The 23,632-nt window shown below is 33.8% G+C and overlaps 3 protein-coding genes across 3 annotated transcripts in view; 1 reads left to right on the forward strand and 2 right to left on the reverse strand.

The window, feature by feature from the left end:
• Positions 1 to 15,846, forward strand: part of LOC115440334 (serine-rich adhesin for platelets) — a 78,400-nt gene extending 62,554 nt beyond the window's left edge. Inside the window, exons 3-5 of the mRNA XM_030164583.2 lie at positions 10,269 to 10,363; positions 10,828 to 14,002; positions 14,473 to 15,846. Coding sequence (XP_030020443.2) covers positions 10,299 to 10,363; positions 10,828 to 14,002; positions 14,473 to 15,303 — 4,071 coding nt within the window. The 5' untranslated portion in view covers positions 10,269 to 10,298 and the 3' untranslated portion in view covers positions 15,304 to 15,846. The remainder of the gene's footprint in view (positions 1 to 10,268; positions 10,364 to 10,827; positions 14,003 to 14,472) is intronic.
• Positions 15,847 to 16,155: 309 nt separating this feature from the next.
• On the reverse strand, positions 16,156 to 19,003 carry LOC115440335. The gene is made up of 5 exons (XM_030164584.1): positions 18,693 to 19,003; positions 18,244 to 18,312; positions 17,569 to 17,694; positions 16,481 to 16,714; positions 16,156 to 16,263 (listed from the first exon to the last, which is right to left on the reverse strand). Exons 1-5 carry the CDS (start codon positions 18,759 to 18,761, stop codon positions 16,177 to 16,179), a joined length of 585 nt encoding a protein of 194 aa, XP_030020444.1. The 5' UTR covers positions 18,762 to 19,003; the 3' UTR covers positions 16,156 to 16,176.
• A 221-nt stretch (positions 19,004 to 19,224) lies between these two features.
• LOC115440336 (general odorant-binding protein 67) lies at positions 19,225 to 22,799 on the reverse strand. Its single transcript, XM_030164585.2, has 5 exons — positions 22,583 to 22,799; positions 22,167 to 22,241; positions 20,794 to 20,907; positions 19,903 to 20,127; positions 19,225 to 19,423 (listed from the first exon to the last, which is right to left on the reverse strand). The coding sequence occupies exons 1-5, from the start codon at positions 22,619 to 22,621 to the stop codon at positions 19,331 to 19,333; spliced, it is 546 nt and encodes a 181-aa protein (XP_030020445.2). The 5' UTR covers positions 22,622 to 22,799; the 3' UTR covers positions 19,225 to 19,330.
• Positions 22,800 to 23,632: the final 833 nt, after the last annotated feature.

Below are 23,632 nucleotides of genomic sequence, written 5' to 3' on the forward strand. Positions count from 1 at the left end.
TTCACGTTTCGTTCAAATTACGAAAAATATTTCATTCTTTACATTGTCGGCTTTCACATAATTTAACAGTTCATTCATTCGGGGCTTTGACATTTGAACTTGGTCCGTTTTTAATTAAATCGATTTCACTTGTGAGTCATACGAAATGGAAGAAAGTTTCCGACGTGAGTATTCGGGAAATGCCGGTAGTTGAGTCATTTCATTTATTTCGATGCACTTACGTACTTCGAAACGAGTCACAAATTAAGTACCTACACTTTCTACGTTTATTATTTTTATATTTTGATTATTAATTTCTTTCTGTCAACCTTGAATCAATAATATTGTTTTATGATGTATGTTTTATTGGTAAGTTTGACAGTAGATACTATACCCCATTGTTATATTAACTTTTCAAATTTTACTGCGCTAGTAAGTATTTTTCATTTCATACAATGATCAATTTTTAAAAACGCATTGTTCTATTTCCAAATAATTAAAAACTCAACACATAACTTCTAACTCATCTACATAAAGGACAAAGTCGTTTACCAGTTTCACACTTAGAACTCTCGATCTGTCTCTCGTCTCGTACCTAAGATATAATTACATTTTTTTCCGCAAATACGCGAACCATCCGCGTTAGTTCATCGACCCTTGTCACGATGTATTTTACCGTTACAAGTTTACTTTCAGCTAGACCGAGCACAGAACTCGCATTGTTGAGCTTTTGTTCAATTTAGAATGGTTTAATTGTGTCAATATCTTTCTCGTTATTAACTAACTTATCGCCGATTTGTGAATCGGGTCGACTGCGATGATACTTTTAGTTTTTAATTGTTACAGTTTGTTACTAAGTTTATTTTTTGGTTGGTTTAAATGTAATCTAGAAATCTTATTATTTCGATAAATCGGTTACCGGAATACGATATTATGAAAGCAAGACCCCTGTACCCTACATTATAGTCTTCAAACATTTCTCACGAAAAAGCAGTATGTAGGTATCCTTCCTTGTAGTTCAAGCTTACTTCGTACAAAATTTGATGAAAATCGGTTCAGTAGTATGATCTTGACAGCGTAACAGACAGACATATAGCTGTTTTCGCATTTACGATTTTCGTATTTACGTATAATATTAGTATCAACATTCAATGTGTCCAACAATTAATGACATAATTATTGTGATTTACGATTTGATTGTTTCTTTGTGGTTGGAAAACGGACAAATGAACCTAATCGTAATTGATGGATACAGAAAGCAGAAAGGGAATTGGAGCTTAAACTGGTAGCAGAGTAGCCTTGGATTATCAGACTGATCATATATATAGCTGCATTTTTTATTCTTACTTCACACGTCAATACGATCAATTGTGTTACAAACAAAATTGTTCGTCGCATTTATACCTTTTTAAGCAAATTAATTAAGTTTTTTGGACGTATGTTCTCAATTCAATTATATCGAGCTAACACATGTCATTAGAAAACCTTTTACACTTTAAATTCCCAATTCTATGATACTATATGCAACTATTACATGATTTTGATGGACAAGATTAGATAATGACCCGGATATATAATCTGTTTGAACTCGTTACACAATTTTGCATAACAAATGTTATTCAGAAGTCACGTATCGATTAAGCTCTATGACTTGTAGAATTATCTTATATATGTCATCATCATTCATAATCCATGTTGTAATCTTGCTATAACTTACAAGAGACTTATTATGACATGCCCAGCTATTTCTAAATTTATAGGGATGGTTCAGAATCGGTAATGGAGGTTATTGATTTTTTTTTTCATTTTAGGCTCCGTTTGCTCTTAAGATATTAAATGCATTTCGTTTCGTAATCTAAATGATTACATACTAGAAGTAATAAGTTTAATGACAATTACTCGTGAAATGAAATGCGTTTTCAGATTTTTTCGAATAAGTAAAGTTAAAATTTGGACGGCGCGTATTCAACTTTTTAAAAATATGATAATTTTATTATTGCACATGTCAAATATTTTCCTATGATTTAAGCTTGTTCTAACTAAACACATACAAAGATTTACATCAGCGTGTACGAAAAAATATTTTCATACGAAAATATCACCCAAATTTCAATATTTTTCCGTCTTTTTCCATTCCTAATTATTCTTTGATACGAATCTTATACTAATAATTAGGAACACAACAAAAAAGGAATCAATCAGTCCGGTCCAGCCATTCTCAAGTGATATTCTTTCATACATGTAGCCACTGATATTTATTTATACAGATGATATATGTATGTTGACACATGTAAAACCTGCTTGCTTGATTTTAATGGATATTGGCAAAAAAATGATCTTCTTTAGCCTTGCTATATAAAAATGCTCTATCTAAGAAAATATAGACCATCTAAACATAGAAGAGTCATTTACCAACAAATTTCAAAGTCAAACAATAAAAACAAAAAAGAATTTTCTTGAAAAGAAGAAAAATTACCCTCTCGAAAGTGCGGATGCCTAATAATATAGGAGTTCTTACATTTATTTTCTTAATAGTGTCATTTCTCACCGCTATTGTAACGCAGGCCGGTTACAAACGTTCAAACTTTACTGACATATTATCGTGAGTTTACCGACGATCTATTTTATTTGTTTTGTGGTCGCGTCCGTGGGAATTACGCGCTCGTAGACTCAAACTTACGACTTGTAGGCGGCCTTAGTCTAATAATTCTTAAAATAGTTACAGTTTTTGGTAAGGTTGAAAGGAATTTTTCAAGCTTTATACTTGTAATACAAGGCCTAAGAAGTATGAAGCGTACGAGACGGTTCTGAATGTTGTTTTGGGTGATGGCCTGTTTGTTGGCATTACTTTTATGATTTTTTTCTATCACATGAATAGCTTTGTTTGTGTAGATTTGTATTATGCCGGCGCCACAAATAGACAAAATATTTGAACACTTGTTTGAACTCATGTGTGGCACTGGTATTTGTGTATTTGTGCAAAGTTTGTTTAAATGTTTGCGTATTTGCCATTCGGGATCGGTTTTTCGACCACACATCAAAGAGTTCGAAGTTATTGAGTTGCTTGAAGGTGAACCGATTATATGGAAATCTAAAAGTAAAAGCCATAAAAATTTAAATTTTGTCAATGTCTGTAACTGTGTTCAAATGTGTGGCAAAGTCTTTGTTCAAATATTTGTCTGTGTGTGGCGCCGGCATTAAAACAATAAATGATGTAAAGTATAGTATAGCGGGTAGAAACATAAATATTTCAACAGAGTAATTGTATTTTAAAATCAAAATAAAAACTGCAGTTCCATACATAATTTACATAATAATTAATGTTACATAGAAAATCAATACTAAGTACATTACAATTAAAATTCTCAATTTATGTTTAAAGTTTCTGAGTGTTTATAATAAAGTTTGAAGAGATCTCTTTAACCGTTCATTATGTACGGTTCGCGAAGTTTTATTCAACTTCGACAAGTGAAATGGTAACTTCTGTAGATAAAACTTCGCTATAGCGAACGTTGTTTTTGAAATGTGAATAAATGGCACATTCGTGCAATTCAGTATCCCTTTAAGGTAAATATTTGGAGTCTACGGTAATCCCATTATAATAATATTATTAGAAACATTAATAAATAGTATTCATGTAACAATAGGCTTAGGATCCTTACTAAAAATATAAATGCGAAATTTTATGTTGTGGCCACACATTCAAATTATTATTGTAAAACCTTATTACCTATAATCTTTCAAGAACGACCCCGCGGGCGGAGTTGTAAGCAAATTTTTGTTGCTAAAAATAATACTTCTTTATAAACCGTTTTGCAATTACAAATCGGATTTGTTGGTTGGTAACACTAATGCCTACCCAAAAGGTACTTAATGTTGTTACTTACAAGTTTCTTGCCAAGTTATAATATACTAACCTGCCATTTTGTGTTGAAGTTCCATAGTCATTTTATGAACCTAAAAGATATTATACTTTGGAACAAGACATGTGCTTAGGAAAGGATGATTAAAGCAATTTTTCATAATACATTTTAACTTATAGGTTCTAAAGAACAATAAGCCGCTAACACCTTTCATATAATATTCAATTTATTATTTATTTTAAAAGGAACTTCGTCGGGTTAGGTTTTCAGAAAAAAAAAGAGTTTCAATAGATTCTAATTATATTTTTTGTGTTGCAAAAAGAATCTAAAGCTACTTACACAAGGTGCGCGACTTTGTATGCATTAAAAGTAAACGATATGCATACGGAGAATTGTAATGTATTCCATACGCGGGGCTGAAATCTTGGTGCAAATTTTTCTTCTTATTGGCTCTACGGCTTTAGCATACCAAGTAGTTTTTTTGCAAATTATTCCGGTATTTTATCCGTATTCGTATGGTAATGATACTTTTACTCTTGGGTACAAATAGCTTGTATTTATAAATAAACGTGTTATTCTAGTACTTTAGTCAAGGGATAACATGTTAATCTTCTTAAATATATAGCACAATTTATAAGTTGTTACTCACGCCTCAGATGTGAGGTACAAACATGTTCTACGAGAAGTTATTTGGTGTATAAGAACCAAATATTATTATATGGTAACGATAACTAGGTAAAGCATTTAAACTAATATCGCCAACATAATAAGAAATCAGACCACCTTAATTTATCATTAAACTGAAGAACACTGGCTGGAAAATAAATCTAATTATTGCAAATAGCGATGCAATTAACGAGAAATAAAAGCTCGTGCGCGCGGGCCGTTTGCTGGCGCACGCTCGGTTGCGCGCCAACAATCGTAAGCCCGTTAGATGCGCCCGCGCATCAACCGTCATGGGAAGTGGCATAAACACTGACATTGGCATCTTATGTAATCAAATATACCGCTCATGGCGTTACAATGTTAATTATTTACGTGATGATGTTGTTGCTTTGGTAGACGTTTGTGGCGTGGAAATGGTTGAACTGTGTTTAATGGAAAGATTGGTGTGTTTATAAATGGTTTTCTTATATTCTGTTACGGTAAAATTACTTCTAATCTTGATGGTTAAAATGCCAACAAGTAAACGTTTTTCAACAGTCGTAAGAATTATGCTGGCTCGTTTTTTTAGATTTACGCCTTTTAGCAATTTTAGAGTTGTCTTCTGAACACACTTCAAGCGCTTTCGCTTGTCACCATGGCAGGTGTCACACTGTGTGCATGTATAATTATGATATAGATTATATTGATAAAACAAATAAACTAGCCCCTAAGGGGTAGACAGAGATGTAACCAGTCCACCCACTTTTCGCTTGTGAGTTTAGTCCCATAATGTGATCGGCGAGCTATATCCATATCGGGCACAAATTTCGGACTCCAGGCTGATAGAAAACCCAATGTCTTTAGCCCGACCAGGGATTCGAACCTGGGACCTTACAGCGGTGTTGTATCGTACACGCAATGCATTTACAGTGCCGAGGCGGTCGACACAGATTATATTGATATTGTATTTAAATAAATAAGGTAATTAAAACATAGATTATTTATAATTTTGGTTGAAGCGCTTGAGGTTTCCAGCCACAATGAATTTGAACAAATTATACCGTCATTCTAATTGCAAACAACGCAAATTATTTTAAATGTTAACATTCGAAAATGTTTTATATATTTATTGATAATTACGTATATAATATCTACATAATGAATCCCTGAGTTTCTATATTGAAAACTGATAATGTACTCTAAATGTTGTTCAATCCGTTAATATCAAATTAAAATCACTTCCCCGTTTGCGATTTTAATATTTTCCTCATGACATTCCCCACATTTAAAAAAACATTAATACCGAAGAGAATTATAATATTCTTACACAATTACAAAAAAATATAATAAATAAAAATAACAATCTAAAACAACATAAGTTTTTAACTCACTAAAACAATTTATTTTCATTTAAATAAGTTTTTAAAGCCAGCGCTCTACTAAAAATAGGGTGCACGCTCAAAATCCAACCTATTCCCCATAACATCACTTAACACAAACCACAGACGGACAGAAAGTTCAATTCATTTAATATTAAGAGCGGTGTCTACTGCAGAACAGATACGACCGCTCGGTAGATGTTAAACGCCGAAATATCGTCAATCACAGCCAAACCGATAAAATATTCATCACCTCTGAGCTAAAATTGAAAACTAAAGTATCGTATCTAGCAAGGATTTTCTTTAAGTATTGAATATACAATGTAAACATAAAATTTAACATATTAGATTCTGATTGGATAATTTAAGTATTGAATATATAATGTACAAAGAGAATCATAATATTCTTACAGAATTGCATAAAATACAATAAATAAAAATATCATTGTAAAAAAAAACAATTTTTAACTTTCTAAAACAAATTATTTTCAATTAAATACGTTTTTAAAGGCTTTACTAAAATAGAGCGCTGCCTCAAAATCCAACCTATTCCACATAACATCACTTGACACAAACCACAGACGGACAGAAAATTCAATTCATTAAATATTAAGAGCGGTGTCTATTGCAGAACAGATACGACCGCTAGATGTTAAACGCCGAGGTATCGTCAATCACAGCGAAACCGATAAAATATTCATCACCTCTGAGCTAAAATTGAAAACTAAAGTATCGTATCTAGCAAGGATTTTCTTAAGTATTGAATGTATTATGGAAAGGCATATTTGTTGATTGAAAAGTAAATTGTATATTTATACAAGTATTTATTTATGAACGTGTTAATTTTTAGCTAGGGTTAAATGTAGTATATTTCGAACTTAAATATAATATTTCAAATTGTATTGATTTTTTAGAAATTACTAAAATTATTTTTTTCAAATAAATTCTACAAAATGCAATGAACAGATAATGAAATTAAGGTATTTATTATATTCTTTAAACTAATGATAGATGCAGATTGACGACAAATATAGACAGAGAATTGACTGGCCAGTCAGAATTTAATATGTATTGTAAACCTCGCTTCCTTGGGAAATTTAGTAAATCGTTTTGATGTCTTGAATTTGTTCGGCTGCTTTTGTGACTGACTGTACTATGTGTAATTTTCAACTATACGAGCTAAGGTAAATTAACTTAGATAAGTTCTTCGTCTACAACCGAAATAAAAAGCGCTTAACGAAAATAGCATTATTACATATTCATATATGTATATATAATAACTATTATATGGCCCTGATACATTATTTGAATGAAATTACCTAATGCCAAACATAGAAACCCTACAATCTGAACACAAAATAGTCGAAGGCTCTAATAATAGCCTGCAGCTTCCCCCACCCTAATTCCCCTTATTATAGGTCAGTTACGTATTTTGGATTCCTCTAGGGATGGGTCTTCATAGGCTATTAGTTTTACTGGGTATCTGATCACACAAACCAACTGAACAAATGCTTAAGATTTAAGGCATAAATATGCGTTAAACTCTTACATTATATCATAGATAATATGTCGTGAAGTTGACTGAACTTTGCATACCCGACGTGTGCCAGATATTTGAGCTAAGCACTTGTCAAAACACAACGGGACCTGCCAATGTTGTCGCATAGTTCAATGTTTTATGTACAATGTAATGTGTATTGTATGAAGAAATGTGCATCTAACTGCAAATAATTTTAATATACATATTTCTTTGCTTATAGTTGAAATTTAATTAAAAAAAATGTAACCAAACGCTGCATATTCAATTATAAAAGTTTCTGAAATAAAGAAAACATTTGTTAAAATTTCGAATATGGCCAGAATTAAAATAATAATAATTTACATAGATATGAATAAGATAATATTAATAATGGGTTTTATTTATAAAACACTAGCTGACCCGACAGACGTTGTGCCATCTTAACTATGAATATTGAATTATCAACCGATCAATCCGTGTTCAACGATATTTGCAGCGCGCATTCTGTCACTCGCTGACAGTTATTTTTAACAACTGACAGTTATGTCAAACAATTGACAGTTATATAAAATTAATATTGTCGTTAAGTTTTCTTAAATTTCCTAATGTTTCGCTAAACTTTCTGTATTTTTTCTTTCATAAGAACCTTCTCCTGACTATAATTAACGCAATAAAAAAATATTTGCGACATTGTTCTATCCATTCACGCATGGTGCGATGACCAAGGGAATTAGAGATTCTTTTGATATAGATAGATTTAAAAACAACGATTTTAGTATTCTTTAATTGATTTACAAAATAATAGTATGTTGTATTTTGGAGTACAGGAATTTTAAAGCATTTAAAAAATACTGGGAAAGGTCAATTAAAATCGACAACCGAACAAAGAGCAGAAGTTTTCAAATAAAAAAAATATTATTCTATAATCTATATATAAATGTATCCCTATATTCCTTTGTCACGCCATCATGCGTGAACGGCTGGACCGATTTCACTACTTTTTTGTTGTTGTGTTTGTTATTGTCAGGACAAGGTTCTTATGAAAGAAAAAAATCAAAAAATTGGGCGGAATATTAAAAAACTTAAGAAAACTTAACGAAAATATTAATTTTATATGTAACTGTTAATTGTTTGAAATAATTGTCAGCGATTGACAGAATGCGCGCTGCAAATGCATAGTTAAGACGGGATAACGTCTGTCGGGTCAACTAGTTATACATAAGTATACACATGCAAAAGAAATAATTTAAAAAACGTTTAAATGCTGACGATACGAAACTAGTTCTATTTGCGGCGACAATGACCGTGGTTTTTCTTGTTTGGCAGGTTTATCGCAATTTTACAGTTCGTTGTGTCCGCCACTGCCGATTGTTTCCAATTTGTTTCTTTACGCTTCTAAAATTAATCGGATTCGACATAGATAGTATTAGGTGGCGGTAAAAATTTATCGTTATGTTTAATTGGTTTGTTAGTATTCCTCTCATATTAATAGTTTCTTATTAGTCATGGGAAATTGTTCAATCAATTGACGTTGATTTGGTTCCAATCGTAAAAAGTTGTTAAGATAAATTAATATAGAAGTACCCCCAATAAACAAAGAGGTATATTTTTCCCAACGATGAGTAGAAAGTAAATTATGGATAGGGTTATATGATATTTTATTGATTCTTCGAGACAATGTTGTCTTTTGTATACATTTGAAATGAGCCAAATGCAAGCCGTTTGGTGGTTGGCGTCACGAATTCCTGTAAACCGTAGAGAAAACTTTAAATTCTGACGTATTTTTTTTATACAGGCACGGCTAATTGAGCCTCTACACCTGATGATATGTAGAGTGGGGTCCAAAAGAACGTGACTGATGAGAAATGATTACACCTCGGCTATTGACAGAATTATGCCGGCCTGTTGGAACCGGATATATTCAGGCTGATCCCGGAGCAGGCCATACTTACGTGGGCCTCTATAGCGGGTTTTAACACCTAGTGTACGGTAGTCGATATTCGGATGGATATAATATATCTCAGCACCAGAAACATACTATGTGTTTTTGCACTGAGGTCTTCAATCAAACAGATCCAATACTTAGGGCCATTTTCATACATAACATACATAACATCACGCATTTTATCCCCGAAGGGGTATGCAGAGGTGTAACTAGGGCACCCACTTTTCGCCAAGTATGTTCCGTCCCATGATGTGATAGGGGGCGAGCCTATCGCCATATCGGGCACAAATTCCAGACTCCGGGCTGATACTGAGCAGAAAAACCCAAATATCACTTTGCCCGACCCGGGATTCGAACCCAGGACCTCAGAGCGCTATTGTACCGGACGTGCAATACAACTACGCCACCGAGGCAGGCAGTAGGCCATTTTCATAACTTCTAAATAAATGCTTCGTCACATAATTATATAAGCCGACCAAATACAAAAAGCACACTCTAGTCTACGTTCCCAAATAAATGGTAATAAATGAGTACTATCTATATTAGGTCTTCAATAGGATAACTGCCAAATAAAAGCATCTTGAAACTGATGGAAATAGGCCTTTAGTCTCATAAATCGCAGGTATCAAACTATACAATCAAACATAAAAGTAGCTGAACAAATTCAAATTTCGTTTTTTCTGCACCAAAATAAATTTAAAAGTGTTAACTTTATTTTAGATAATGAAAAAATAATATATTGATTGACGTTAAGCTGCAAAAGGGTTTCCAAGTTTTGAATTTGATCAGCTACTTTTGTGACGGACTGTATAATGTCCTTTAAAATAGAAAACATGGATATGATATTGCTGACCCAAACCGATGCGTACGTACCTTCCACTAAGATATGTTCTAATTATATTATTCTTAAGTATTATACTCATTACAACTATCTTCAGTTCCAGGTGCATGCAGAGTATACCGTGAAGATGCGTGTGACGTTGTGTGTGATACTCATCACGGCCTGCGCACTCGCAGACACCGTTGAAGAAAGGTAAAGAATAAGCGCTGTTATCTCTTTTACTTTAAGATGCAGATTAGATAAATTTATGACAATGGGCTGTGTTGCTAGCATTAAAAAGTAGATTTCTGTTCAATAATATTGAACTGATATCAGTTTTGAATTGCAGGAAATTGAGAATTGACATTGTAAATTAGGGTTTTTTTTTCTCATAAGTACAATCCCGCGTCTTGTGTATATAATTTAATTATAAATAACATTACAGCATTTGTCAAAACATTCTTATTTCTTTCCTATTAAAAGCAACGGCAATTTTGTATCCATTTTTAATAACAATACAGTTCTTTGAAACGGCCTGAATACCGTCAGAAACGTTATAAGTAACTAAACATATTCGTCACGTAGAAGAATATTTGAGACCCGATACAATTAATTTATGAACTTCTATAAAATTGTTGACAGAGTAAAGATACATTGACCACATTTTAACGTTTCAGGCGTTCCAAACTCCCATTCGTTGCCGATGCAGTGGGCAATACATTACCACCGCCTTCAAATGTACCAGCTACAGTCGGCAGCCCCATCAATCTCCTCACTCCAGACCGTTACGAGTTTTACACTTTCGATGAATCTGGAGAGCTGGTCAAAAGACTCATGACTTTGGAGGAAATACAGGCTATTGTTGCAGCGGGTGAAGAATCAGAAGGACTTGTCACATTTGCCAATGATGATCAGCCTACCATTGCATTCAATATTAGCCAACCACCTCATACTAAAGTGCATAGCGTTGTGACCAACGTGCAAAATGTTCTTAAAGCGCAAATGGAAGCTCATAAAATGAAGCCGTTTGTTCAACCCACATTAGACACACCTGATGTTTCTGACACGTGGAGTTTAATATTACCTTCAATATTCGGGAATACTGGTGCTGATATTGTTCCTGATAAAGCAACTACTACTTATACAACCCCAGAAACAGAAACTATAGAAATAGCTCAGAATGATTATGTTGATAACTCGCTTACTAAAGAGGAAGGTAATGCTGCTAATGTAACTACATTGCAAGAGAAAAAGAAGGAACCTGTCTTAGAAGAATCACCTTCTGAAACTGCAGAAGTAAAGGATACATCAACCTCAACGGTAGAAGTTACACCGACGGTACCTGTAATTATTAGTACAACGGAAAAAATAACTTATCCTCCATCCACTACAACAACTACAAAGAAACCAGAAGTTTCGTCAACTATGAAAGTAACGCAAAAACCAGCGACTACAACAATTAAAACTCAATCTACAACAACTTTTAAACCAACGACCCAAACATCTACTACACCTGTTATCCAAAAATCTACAGCTCAAGTAACATCCACTACAACCCCAAAAGTAACTACCATCAAACAGTCACCATCAACAATTATATCTACCACAAAGGCTCAGAGTATCGTTACTGCTAAACCCGTTTTTAATAATGTTCAAGATAATATCGTTACTAGTACTGAGAAAAATGAAGTAATTTTTGAAAAAATAAGCACTTTTGTTCCTGTTTCAACCGTCAAATATGTTACTGAAAGAACCACGCACCAACCAATAGTTATAACAACAAAACAATCAACGGATAAAATTGCATCACCAACTTCTAAGCCAATAATTAGTACGCCAACCTTTGTTTCGTCTACTGTCATTGATAATGATTTAGATAAGATCAATACTACTACTATAACGACACAATCCGTATCCCCCTCAACAACCATATCGTCAACAGAAATTGTAGTACCCGAAATTCCTAATCTCCTCAGTAATTTTATGGGAGATACAGAAAATAAAGATGCACCACCAATTCCATTATTCGATGTTGCTCAAAGCATTAGCCAAATAGCTTCTGATTTAGGTGGTAATTACAGACCTATTCCCACTGCTACCAGTTTATTAGATGTCACAAAAGTTAATGACGATTTAGAAAGCAAAGAAGATTTTGACATGGATATGCCGACAGCCATCGAAACTACCTCTGACACAAAAGGCTTAAATTCTACCGATGAAAATATTGATAACTTCGTTAAAATATCAACTTTAGATCCACACCCTGAGAAAGAAAAAGCAGCCGAGAAAGAATTAATTAAAGTTAACAAAATTAAAATCACTACAGAAGCTGTAGAAAAAATAGAAATCACAACATCTGCTCCAGAAGGTACTACCATAGATCCTATTTTAAATGAATCAATGGGAGACTTACTTTCTCAGGTAGTTAACGAAGCTCCGCAGTCAATTGTGGATTCGGAAAAAATCACCGAAGAAAATATTGAAATACAAACAACAGAGCATGTTACAGAAACTACAACTGCAGTAAATTTAGAAATTACTACTGCTTCTGTTAAAATAAACGACGAAATCTTCACAACCACTGAACAAATTATTGAAGAAGATACAACTACCACAAGGGTCGATACAACAACCGATAATAATCTCTTGGTTAATGATATAAAAGAGTTTCAATCTTTACATGATGTTACTACAGTTGCTTCTCCAGAGTTCGCGAATAATAAAAATAAAGAATATTTCGTTGAAATTTCCAAATCCGAAAATAAAAATACTTCTAATACTGAGGACAATTATGATACAACTAAAAACGGAAACAAAACTATTGAAACAAACTTAGATAAAAACAATCATGAAAAGGTAGACAAAATAAGACTAGAAAATAAATTTAAAGATGAAACTAAAAATGAAATTCCCCCGGTAGAGATTACTACTATTAAGATAGATCAATCAACAACCTCATCAATAAATGTAGATAATAAAATAAATGCTACCCGAAATGAGATACGCACTGAAGTGTTGAATAATAATAAAGAAAAAGAATCAAACACAAATAAAACTGATAACACTCCTAATTTTGTTCCCAAAATAGAAGAATTTAAGAAAAAGATTCAGAAAGTAAATATTGCCGATGAGGAATTAGCAAACGAACGTAACAATTCTTGGAAGCTTATTTCAACAGTCTCGCCGCCAAGAGGAAATGAAATTCCAAATGATAAAGTTAAATCCGAAAACCACTATGTAGGTCAAAGTAATGAAAACAAAGATATTGTCTTAGAATTTTCCAAAGAAAATCAAGGACTAGAAGTTACGACTAAAGATTTAGGGGAAGATATTGCCCAATTTACTGAACTGTGCAATGAACTAGCATTTAGATATTGGAGTGTGTTGGTGGAAAATATTGACAAAAAGAGAAGCTTTGTTTTATCTCCTTACTCTATAACTTCTATGCTCGCTATGATGTTTATGGGAGCCAGAGGCGCTACGTCGGGCGAAATGAACGAAATACTTAAATTAGACGACATGGTGACTTTCAATCCTCATTTCACATTAAAGAACATATCTGATTCAATTGAAACAACCCCAGAATCTGGTGTGATTGTGTCTGCTTTTATCAGAGAACTTTACAGTGACAGGAATAGGGGTAAGATTCTAACTTTTTACAAAGAAAGGGCCCAACATTTCTACAATGGACATGTGGAGGAAATAAATTTCAAATTAATTAGTGACATTATTCGAAGAAGGACAAACTTGCTTGTAAAACGGTATACATGGGGTAAAATAGCTGAGTACATGAAAATTAACACAATTGTTATGCAGCCACCACTCGCCGCCTTCTCTGCTAACATCTTCCAGGTTCGTACTTCATTAATGTGTTATTGCTTCAGTTAACCAAAAATCTTTGAAAAAACTGAGTTTTCTATGAATTATTTTAATAAGAGTATCATATTTTATGTTTATATTACTTATAAAATTCACTACATTTTACTGGTGGTAGGTCTCTCATATGTGAGAGTCCTCCTGGGTAGGTACCACCGCAATGTCTATTTCTGCCGCCGAGCAGCAGTGTGTATTCACTGTAGTGTTCCAGTTTGAAGGATATTGTAGCGAGTGTAACTACTGGACATAATAAGACTTAACATCTCAAGTTTCAGTATAGCGAGCGTAGTGGAATACGGAACAAAATTTTGTAATACAAGGTGTTGAATGGTGTTTCTACTATTTATGGGCGGTCTTATCGCTTACCATCAGGCGAAAGGCAAGCTCGCTCGTCATTCTAAGCAATAAAAAAATCAGTAGACCTAATAGTTTTTTTTATTTTACAGTCTGACTGCACAGGATCATCAGTAGATGGCAGAGACGGAGAGATGTACTTTGTTGTGTCACCTAACGTACGTCAGCGAAGATTGGTACCTGTGCCAGCAGTGGTCTATAAGAAGGGATTTTTGGCAGGCTATGATCCTGTTCTCGACGCGACAGCATCTGCTATAGGAAGCACTAACTCCGTTATTAGTACTTTGTTCCTCATGCCCGGCCAACAAGGAAATGTAGTCCACGCCGAAGATTTAGAACGACTTGAACGAAGACTGTTAGATGCAGTACCAAGCACACCCACGTGGAATCGTCTGTTAAGAACTTTACTACCACGCGTCGGTCTAGAACTCCAAATACCAAGATTTTCTCATAAATCCGTCTTCAATGTGTCATCTTCACTTAGGAAAATGGGATTGAAAGACTTATTTGACGCAGAGCACGCGGATTTAGCAGGTCTTAATGGTCCTTCTAAAGATTTGTTCCTGTCAGATATGATCCAGATGACCACGTTCGTGACATGTGGTGAAGGAGTTATTGGAGAACAACACCACATCGAAGAGTACCCAGAAAGTGTACCATCGACTCAAAAACGCCGTACATCAAGATGGGCGAATTATTGGGATGAGCCCAGAGATTACCAGAGGGCTTTCCACGACCCTCACGATGTCGGTGAAGCTATGCTGCTTCCGCTGCATCTCAGGCCAAGACAGGCGCGTTTGCCTACGCGTTCCGCTCAACCAGCCAGATTAAAATACGACAGACCGTTCCTATTCTTCGTGAGGCACAACCCTACAGGCATGATTCTATACGCGGGCCGATACAACCCACGACTTCTGCCATGAAGGCAATAAAAGACTGTTATATTAGTTTAATTGGACATTCCTAAAAGGAAAGTGATAGGGATACTGGTGCGTGTGATAATTACGGAAGCTATTGAGCATTTACGTGACAGTATTAGTTAAGTGGAAGGTACGAAGTTAGTGTGGATGACGGTGCAACAGGGATTCTAGCAATATTATCAAAGTAGAAGTTTTATGACAGTCTAGTAACGCAACCTTTAGTTAAATTAATACTCATTACTTAGCACTGTGGACTAGTATTCGTACGTAGTAGTAGATCCCGCTTGCATCGTCAAAGGTACCTCTATCCCGGCATCATATCGATTGTATTATAAAAGAATTTAAAACATGTTGATTAAGTTTTATTTGTATGGTAATAGTGTGGTAATAGTTAAGTCTTAGTTGTGCATTTTGTGAAGAGATCTGTTTCGATTGTTTGATTAATCACCTTTACAAAGATTTCTTCGCAAAATGAACGTTAGTACGGAGAAATTATGTCATATTTCCATAGAGTTTAATATTAGAATAAAGAATAATTCGCCTAAACATTGTTTGATTGGTTGCGTACAATTTATTTCTTTCTTTTTTGTGGGTCGACTACACGCTTGTTGTAAAAATCGTATTTTATCATCCCTTAGTAGTTAGCGACCCTTAATAGAAAACACATGAAAGTACGACCTGTTGTGTTGCATCGTTGAATCATCTGTTTGTGTTGGCTGCTACTTCACTCTTCCAATTAGACAAGTGTTGGCAAAAAAACGAGCCTAATTAAAGTCCTATTTCTGATTGTGGATACCAGAATGGTCAATATATTTTTTACATTTTTATGTGGTTCTTGACATTCAAAAGAATCAGAAAGGAATAATAAATACAATTTTATTTCTTGTAGAAAAATTCTCTACATTCTGCATGAAATTCTTTTACTTCGGCACATTGTGGGGTATTTACATACGCAGGACAGTTCTGAAAAAGGTAAAAAATAATAATATTGTTGCAACGTGATAACTTTGTCAAACAGTATGTTAATGAAATACATCGGAAGATATAATTATAAGTTAATTTAGCAATCGTGGGTAGTATCGAAACATGATATTTCAATACACGGAATTACCTTCAATTATTGTTTAAAATTTAAAGAAATATTTTAATACAAGTGGCTGAAAGTGACTACAGAACTTACCAAATCAATATAATTCCGAATGCATCCATGAAAATTATAAAACTCGCACGGGTCCAGGGGCATAACGTGTCGAAAACTTAATTTGCAGTTGACCTTAGCGTTCAGCATAGCGTTAGCGAAGCTTGGATTCAGTTCCACCCATTTGTCGAGATGTATGTAGTATTTCTCATCATCTAGACGGCCTGTTGGTGTCAGCATGTCGTATTTGGATAAAACGCATCTCCAATGCTTACACTGTAAATAAGATATCTTGATATAGTTTTATCAGGTTGTAAAAAAAAGAGTCGATAAATAACTAGTAATCATTTGTAGTTGTTAAGACACCCTTTGTCGACATAATAAGATTCGATTAATGAGTATTTTGCTAATCTCTATATCAAGTAACCTCTTTTTATTGCTTTGAATGACAAGACGAGCTTGCCATTCGCCTGATGGTAAGAGATACTACCGCCCATAAACAGTAGAAACACATACGACACCTTGAACTACAAAGTATTGTTTGGTATTCCACTGTGCTCACCATCCTGAGACAGATGTTATGTATTATGACGTCCAGTAATGACACTGGCTATAATGTCCTTTAAACCGGAACACAACAGTGACGACACGCTGCTGCTTGGCGGCAGAAATAGACATTGCGGTGGTATCAACCCAGGCGGACTCTCACATATGAGAGACCTATCACCAGTAAATAATTCTGAGGTTATAACTGAATAATGTCTAAAATATTAGGTGACAATACAAAATAAAATACTACAAACAAGGATAGAATAAGAATAGACCATCTTGGTCTTTTTTATTCTTTATCCAACATCTACAAGAATGAGAATGAACTTTGGAATATAATAAGTATCTTCATTTATTATTATATTATTGTCTTGGCAGCAAACTAGGTTTGCTGCCAAGACAATAATAAAATTGACATATCATATCTATATATTTATATATAAATAATAATTGATTGCCATATGTATGTAAAAGGTAGCACTGTTATCGAGACCTATAAAAAGAAAAGTAGTTTACATAAACTGTGGTCTGTGGTGGAATAACGTCTGCCGGTCCCACTACTATTGTGATATTGATCTTACCCTGGAAATAGTACGCCTCGTAAATCCCGTAATATTCCCTTGGATGAAGTTCATCGTCAAAAGAGCACCGCAGTTCTTGGCTATATCCCGCGTGAAGAAGGGTGGAAATATACAACATTGTCTATACTGTAATGATAAAGGAAATTTTATTACTATTTGAGGTTATTCGTTAGAAGATTTAGAAGCAAAGAAAATTATAATAGAGGTCATTTTAATTAGCAGTAAGGAATGGGTGGCATTTTTGTTAAGCCGATATGTATTTTACCACTTGTAGCTTCTCTGCTGTTCCTTTTAGGAAAATATTCGTGAATATATTGTGTTCCGCAATATTGAGACAAAGTCGCCCTCTATCTTATATATTTTAAAGAATAAAGGTGATGATAGATGGCGTTAGCAGTCCTTAGTTCAGTAGTAGCAGTGATAAGTTGAGGAGTCCCAATATCACTTGTATATTTAGAAGGACAAATAAAATCTCAAATCCTATAAATTTAAAAAAGAAATCTGTTTGCGGCTTAAATTTTTTTTTAAATGGTTTTGAAGATTTTATTATCTGTTTTAGTTTAATCAACAATGAAGACAGCACGATGCGACTAGTAGATAAACGTAGTTAGAGTTCCCGAAAATAATACCAGATGGAGCTGTGGATATGAAACAGTTTTTGTTGCTAGAGCTCACCATGACTTCTGGAGGCACTTGACATCTATCAGGCCTTTGTGGATAATCTTCATCACGTTGACAGGTTACCTTAAAGATTTGCAGTTGCGTGAAAATAAATGGTTTAAAGTTTTTTACTATTGTATTATGTCAACTTATAATTATTAAAAGGCTGGAGTGTGAGGGTATAATTATTATACACACATTTACACCATCTCGCCTATCTCCGAAAGGGTAAACAGAAGTGCAACTAGGGCATCCATTTATCGCAGTGTTTATTCCGTCCCATGATGTGATATCCCATATCGGGCACAATTTAAAGACTTCAGTTATAACTATCAATTTGTTAATTTTACCATAAAAAATCTGTTTTTTTTTTTTAATTTTCTATTATTGTTAATACAAAGAAGTTTGGGATTATATGAAATAAAATCAGATATGTTATTATGAAAAGGAATTTTAATACTTACAGTATAAAACACTATCACCAATAACACATATTTCGCCATTCGTAAATGGAACACAAACGTACTGGCCATTATAAAAAAATATAAATCTAGAAGAAAAAATAAATAATGTAGTTACTTCGGTCAGTCTTTAATACTGAACTTTACTGTAAGCGGTACCGGAATGGTAGATATCTCTCAGAATAATGATACTTATGTTTACCCCACAACGATTCATGTTTTAGAAATATGATAGACGCATGACGGAGTTTCGCATGGAAATTCATAATAGTTTTGTGTACTGACACATAAACACTATGTATTTAGTGTGACATTTTTATGATTAATCTAAATTTATTTAGTTTATTTTTTTTATTATGTTTCTATTTGGTTTTAGACGGACGTTAACTGATTGTAGCATTTGTTTCAGCAGTGTATGTTCCCAGGGCGGGCAATGCGACAGGATCATCTAAACGTACTCAATATAATAACATTGTGCTATGATTACTCAAACAAAAAGAAATTTATAATTGAAGATCACAATAAAAAACTTTTGAAGGATAAAATTATTCTATTTTCATTGGTTTTTACATTTACATTCAGATACAGAAGAATTAAATATGATACATAATTTAAATAAAACTAAAGTGAAATTTTGAACTTTATTGCCTTTGGAAGAAAGGCTTGCATTCTGTCATGTGGTCTTTTAGAGTCTTACATCCTTCTGTTTCGCTCCAGTTTTCAGCGGGACATTCCTGAAATAGTAAAACGCATGTCATGTTATAACTAAAGCAAAGGTTGATGGTAGTCAGGAGGCTCAAGATAGAGCCAAATTCTCCAGACATAATAATGCATTGTCTTTACTGTCTTTTAAAAGGATTAAAGAAGAAAAGAAAGCGGATTGTCAAATGACAAATAAGTACCAACATCGTCATTAAACACCAGCAGTACTAAAAGAATTATGGGTCGACGAACTTCCAGAAAAGTAAGTGAGGTTTTTGTTTCTGGGGTTTGCTTGGAAACTCTTATCAATAACCCCCAACGATAAAGCAATGCTCATTTCACTTCAGCTGTACGTTTCATTTCTGTACATTTAATTGAGGCTCTTCAATCCAAATCATCTCTATTAGATCAACTTCTAAAACCTACTTCTTCTCTTGGAAGGTCCTTTAAAACATTATTTTTCACAACTCTAACAACAAAGGTTATATGTAAAAGGTAATTGTAAACTTACAAACATGACCACAGATCCTATACAGAACACGATTCTGTTGGCCAGGCATACGCTGGGAGGTCCCGGTAGGTCCTCTTTAACACATTCCTTAGCTTTCTCAACAGCTGACTTGAAAGCGGGATACTTTTCAGCATAGTCGTCCAAAAATTTCTTCATAGCTTCGAAATCTACTTGGTCGTCCTTTGCTAAGTTGTACTTCTTCATCAAACATAATTGTTTTGAACACTGCAATCATTTTAAAATAATAATTCGTCGCGGTAACATTGTTTACCAGTTGCTCATTAAAATTAAAGTAAAAAACGATTGAATTTGCAACTGCTATAGCAACTTAAGCAACGCAGTTTTCGTTAAGTCATAGATTGCAGAGTAAATTTAATATAACATACTGATCTATATAATGTATTTTTTCTAATGTTAAAACATTTCGAGGACATTCTACATAAGATATTACTTTATTAACCGATTGCTCGTGTTGACAAACCTTTATTTTATTTACTACCCATAATAATAAACACGCATTAATTATAGTATTATAACTAATTATTATGTGGTGCAGCATCACACTGGTTTGATACCGGTGTAACATTAAAGGTTGACTATTTGTACGACGCCCGCACTCTCTTTTTAAATAATTAGATCAAAATATTTTTTTTTCTCACAGCATCAAATTACCGAGATAAAAAGTAGCCTATGTGTTAATCCAGTACGTGTTCTATCCGCGTGCCATATTAAATCCAAGTCTGTCCAGCAGTTACTGCGTTTTAGTCGAACAAACATCCAAACATTTTTACAAACATTTGAATTTATAATATTAGTATAAGTAATATAATATTCATTTTTTTTTATCATAGTACAAGAATTATGTATAAATATTTTTCATTAAGTACTCACATCGGGTGGCCCACGTTTGAAACCTACATCTTCATTCGAGTTTTTGTAACCACATTCAGTAAAATCGCTAGCCTCAAAAAATGGCTCTACTTTGCAGCACTCGTGGGGTTTTTCCTGTAATAAAAATGTTTTTGTTATATTATATTATGCGATATTGAAGTGCAGGAAATTTGCCTACACCCCTCCACGTGTGGAAGATGAAATCCATTTTATTCTATAACGTACATTTTGAATAATAAGTTTTCGTTTTTATAAATTTTTTCTATGTTTTTTTTGTTAGAATACAATCGGAATAACATAATATTTTCTATAGGAATACAGTACTACTAATATAATAAAATATTACGTCAATAAGTAAATTAACTGATCGATTGCCTAAATTATGTGATATTAATTATGAATGATTCGACGAGATTTGGGATTGGAATTTTAATTATATCTATTTCCATCCACGAGGATGCGCCCCACCATCTTTTGAGCGGGTGTGTCGCGGAGGAAGAGTCTATACCACAGTGGTGAAGGATTAATATAACCCGATTCCTGCCGGCTTTCCTTCATATACCGCATTCATGCTTATTAGTACCTATAGACTCTAAACTTGTACATTAAATAAAGATAAAAAAAACGTTGTATCAGACGTATATTGACCAATGTCTGTTACAATAAAATTGAGGCTTAGCCCACTTTTTGTCCGGAAAACCGTTCCTATTGTGGGTGTGGGTCAATAGACATTCCCACGTCGAATTGAATCAGTGCAGGAAAAACCGTGACAATGTATCATTAGTACTTAAATTGGACCTTGATTCTGATCCTTATTGGTCCTCGACGTACACTTAATGACTTCCGTACGTTGATATGTCGGATATTATAGTTAATATTCGATATTTAAAACAAATGTATATATAACCATATACAATTAATAAATATGTATTGTATACCAGCAGATAAGCAAAGGTTACTAAGATATGGCAAGGAAGTAAAACAGTGTAAGTAAGAGATTTGTTTGGCGTTCGACACTCTCAATAATCTCATGCAACGTAAGGGCAAAGGTGTTGAATTTAATAGTTTTTAATCTTAAGGCCGATTAACAAACAGTAATCCACAAACTCTTAAAAATCCATGAAATGCCCTCATATAAAGCTATTAATCTATTTTAAGGACATAGGTTATATACTTATAAATTATAATATATATTCTTTAACATCAAATTATATATTTTAATACAATTTAAGCGTCACGCACAAAAATATAAAAACGCGAAACTTGTAGCATGTTTAGTAAATGATATTGATGTTAAGTAGGCATTTCTTTTATTAAATAATTCAATAATTGCAATAAATATATCTATAAATTGTATATATATTTATACTTACAACTACTGGGGGAGGACCTCTACATTTCTCTGGAATGTCTTTTAAAAACGGAGGTGGTCCTTGCGAGGAAATAACCTAAAACAGAAAAATATTTTTCATTGACATGTGAGAAGTCTGAGGAGAGCTAATTTCGTTCCTATTAAATCTGTTGATAATGATTACTAACATCGCAAAGAAATATATTTTCTAAAACGACTATTCTAAAATTGGCAGCTATAATAAACTAATATTAAAAGATAAAATTATGAAAATTGACATTTTGTTTTAAAAACTTTTAATATTTTTATGATAATTGAAGAAATAATAACCAATAACTTATTTTAAAAAAGAAAATAAATATCGCAATGTAGATCTCCTTTCTCGATTTAAAAAAAACACAAAACAATTCGAATTTCGAACGCGGGTTGTGTACTTACCTGCAAAAGAGCGAAGAACACAAAACCGTATCCTATCATGGTTGTGAGGGTGTGATGGCGTGCAGCAGCCTCCAGCGGTTATATACTCGGAGGTCGGCCGTGGCCATTGTGTACGGGAAACAATCAAGGTGTCGCCAACCATGCATTCATAGACCAACGGGTAGAGGTGACACGTTGTAGATTGGGATTTTTTAAGTATTTCATTAAGAATCAGTGCCTAAAATGTTTTACAGCTAGTGTCATGACTGTTGTATATACAGGTATGTAAAGTAATTAGACATCTGTCGATAAATAACAAGCACAGTATCGGTTACATATAAAATCGACTAAGGACTTTGCGACTCAGGATTCTCGGCTGAATAATTTTCCGGACTATCCTACTTTTTTGGCATACTCCGAAGTGATTCACCTTAGTTTCATAACGGCCGCCTGTCTTTTTTCAAACAATTAAAAAAAATATAGGTCCGGCCAGTCGTGGTAAAAAAACTCACATCGTTTTAAGGACCTCGGAACCGAATTTAAAACCTCTAATACGCTGTCCATGTATTATATACTGCTACTAAACCAGGAAAGCAAAAGTATTACGTATCCCAGTAGTGAAAATAAAATATACCTTTTTTTGTTTTACACCTCTGCGAGATACTAAAAATATAGGTTTTTAAGAGTTATTTTTGTTCTAAGAAAAATAATTAAACTTGAAATTGTGTGTAACCGCAATGACAAAGTTTTAGCTAGTGTTGTGCTAATTACATTTTTAATTATTTGTGTTCATAATTTCAGCGGTGTTCAAGAGTAGTTGGTATTGAGCAGTGATTTTTTCAAATACAAATATCTACTTCCTCGGTGGCGTAGTTGTTAAGTGTGCACGGCACAACTTTCGCTCTAGCGTCTCGTGTTCGAATTCCAGGAAAAAGTAAAATTGGGTTTTCGCTTTATCACAGAGTCCGGAATTCGTGGCCAATATAGCGATAGGTTCGCATTCACCATCATGGGACCGAACGAAAAATGGGTGCTCTGGTTGCACCTCTGCCTACCCCTTATATGACAAAG

The sequence above is a fragment of the Manduca sexta genome, chromosome 19 (genome assembly GCF_014839805.1).
Source record: "Manduca sexta isolate Smith_Timp_Sample1 chromosome 19, JHU_Msex_v1.0, whole genome shotgun sequence".
In the NCBI taxonomy this organism is placed as follows: Eukaryota; Metazoa; Arthropoda; class Insecta; order Lepidoptera; family Sphingidae; genus Manduca; species Manduca sexta.

Excerpts from the sequence above, each read along its gene's own strand:
- LOC115440335 (XM_030164584.1), bottom strand. The coding sequence starts at position 18,761 with ATGGCCAGTACGTTTGTGTTCCATTTACGAATGGCGAAATATGTGTTA. Across the intron at positions 17,695-18,243 it reads AAGTGCCTCCAGAAGTCATG|TATAGACAATGTTGTATATT; the intron begins GTGAGCTCTAGC and ends TTATCATTACAG. Across the intron at positions 16,715-17,568 it reads CGAGGCGTACTATTTCCAGG|TGTAAGCATTGGAGATGCGT; the intron begins GTAAGATCAATA and ends TCTTATTTACAG.
- LOC115440336 (XM_030164585.2), bottom strand. The coding sequence starts at position 22,621 with ATGATAGGATACGGTTTTGTGTTCTTCGCTCTTTTGCAG. Across the intron at positions 22,242-22,582 it reads TGTTCTTCGCTCTTTTGCAG|GTTATTTCCTCGCAAGGACC; the intron begins GTAAGTACACAA and ends TTTCTGTTTTAG. Across the intron at positions 20,128-20,793 it reads TCAAACGTGGGCCACCCGAT|TGTTCAAAACAATTATGTTT; the intron begins GTGAGTACTTAA and ends AAATGATTGCAG.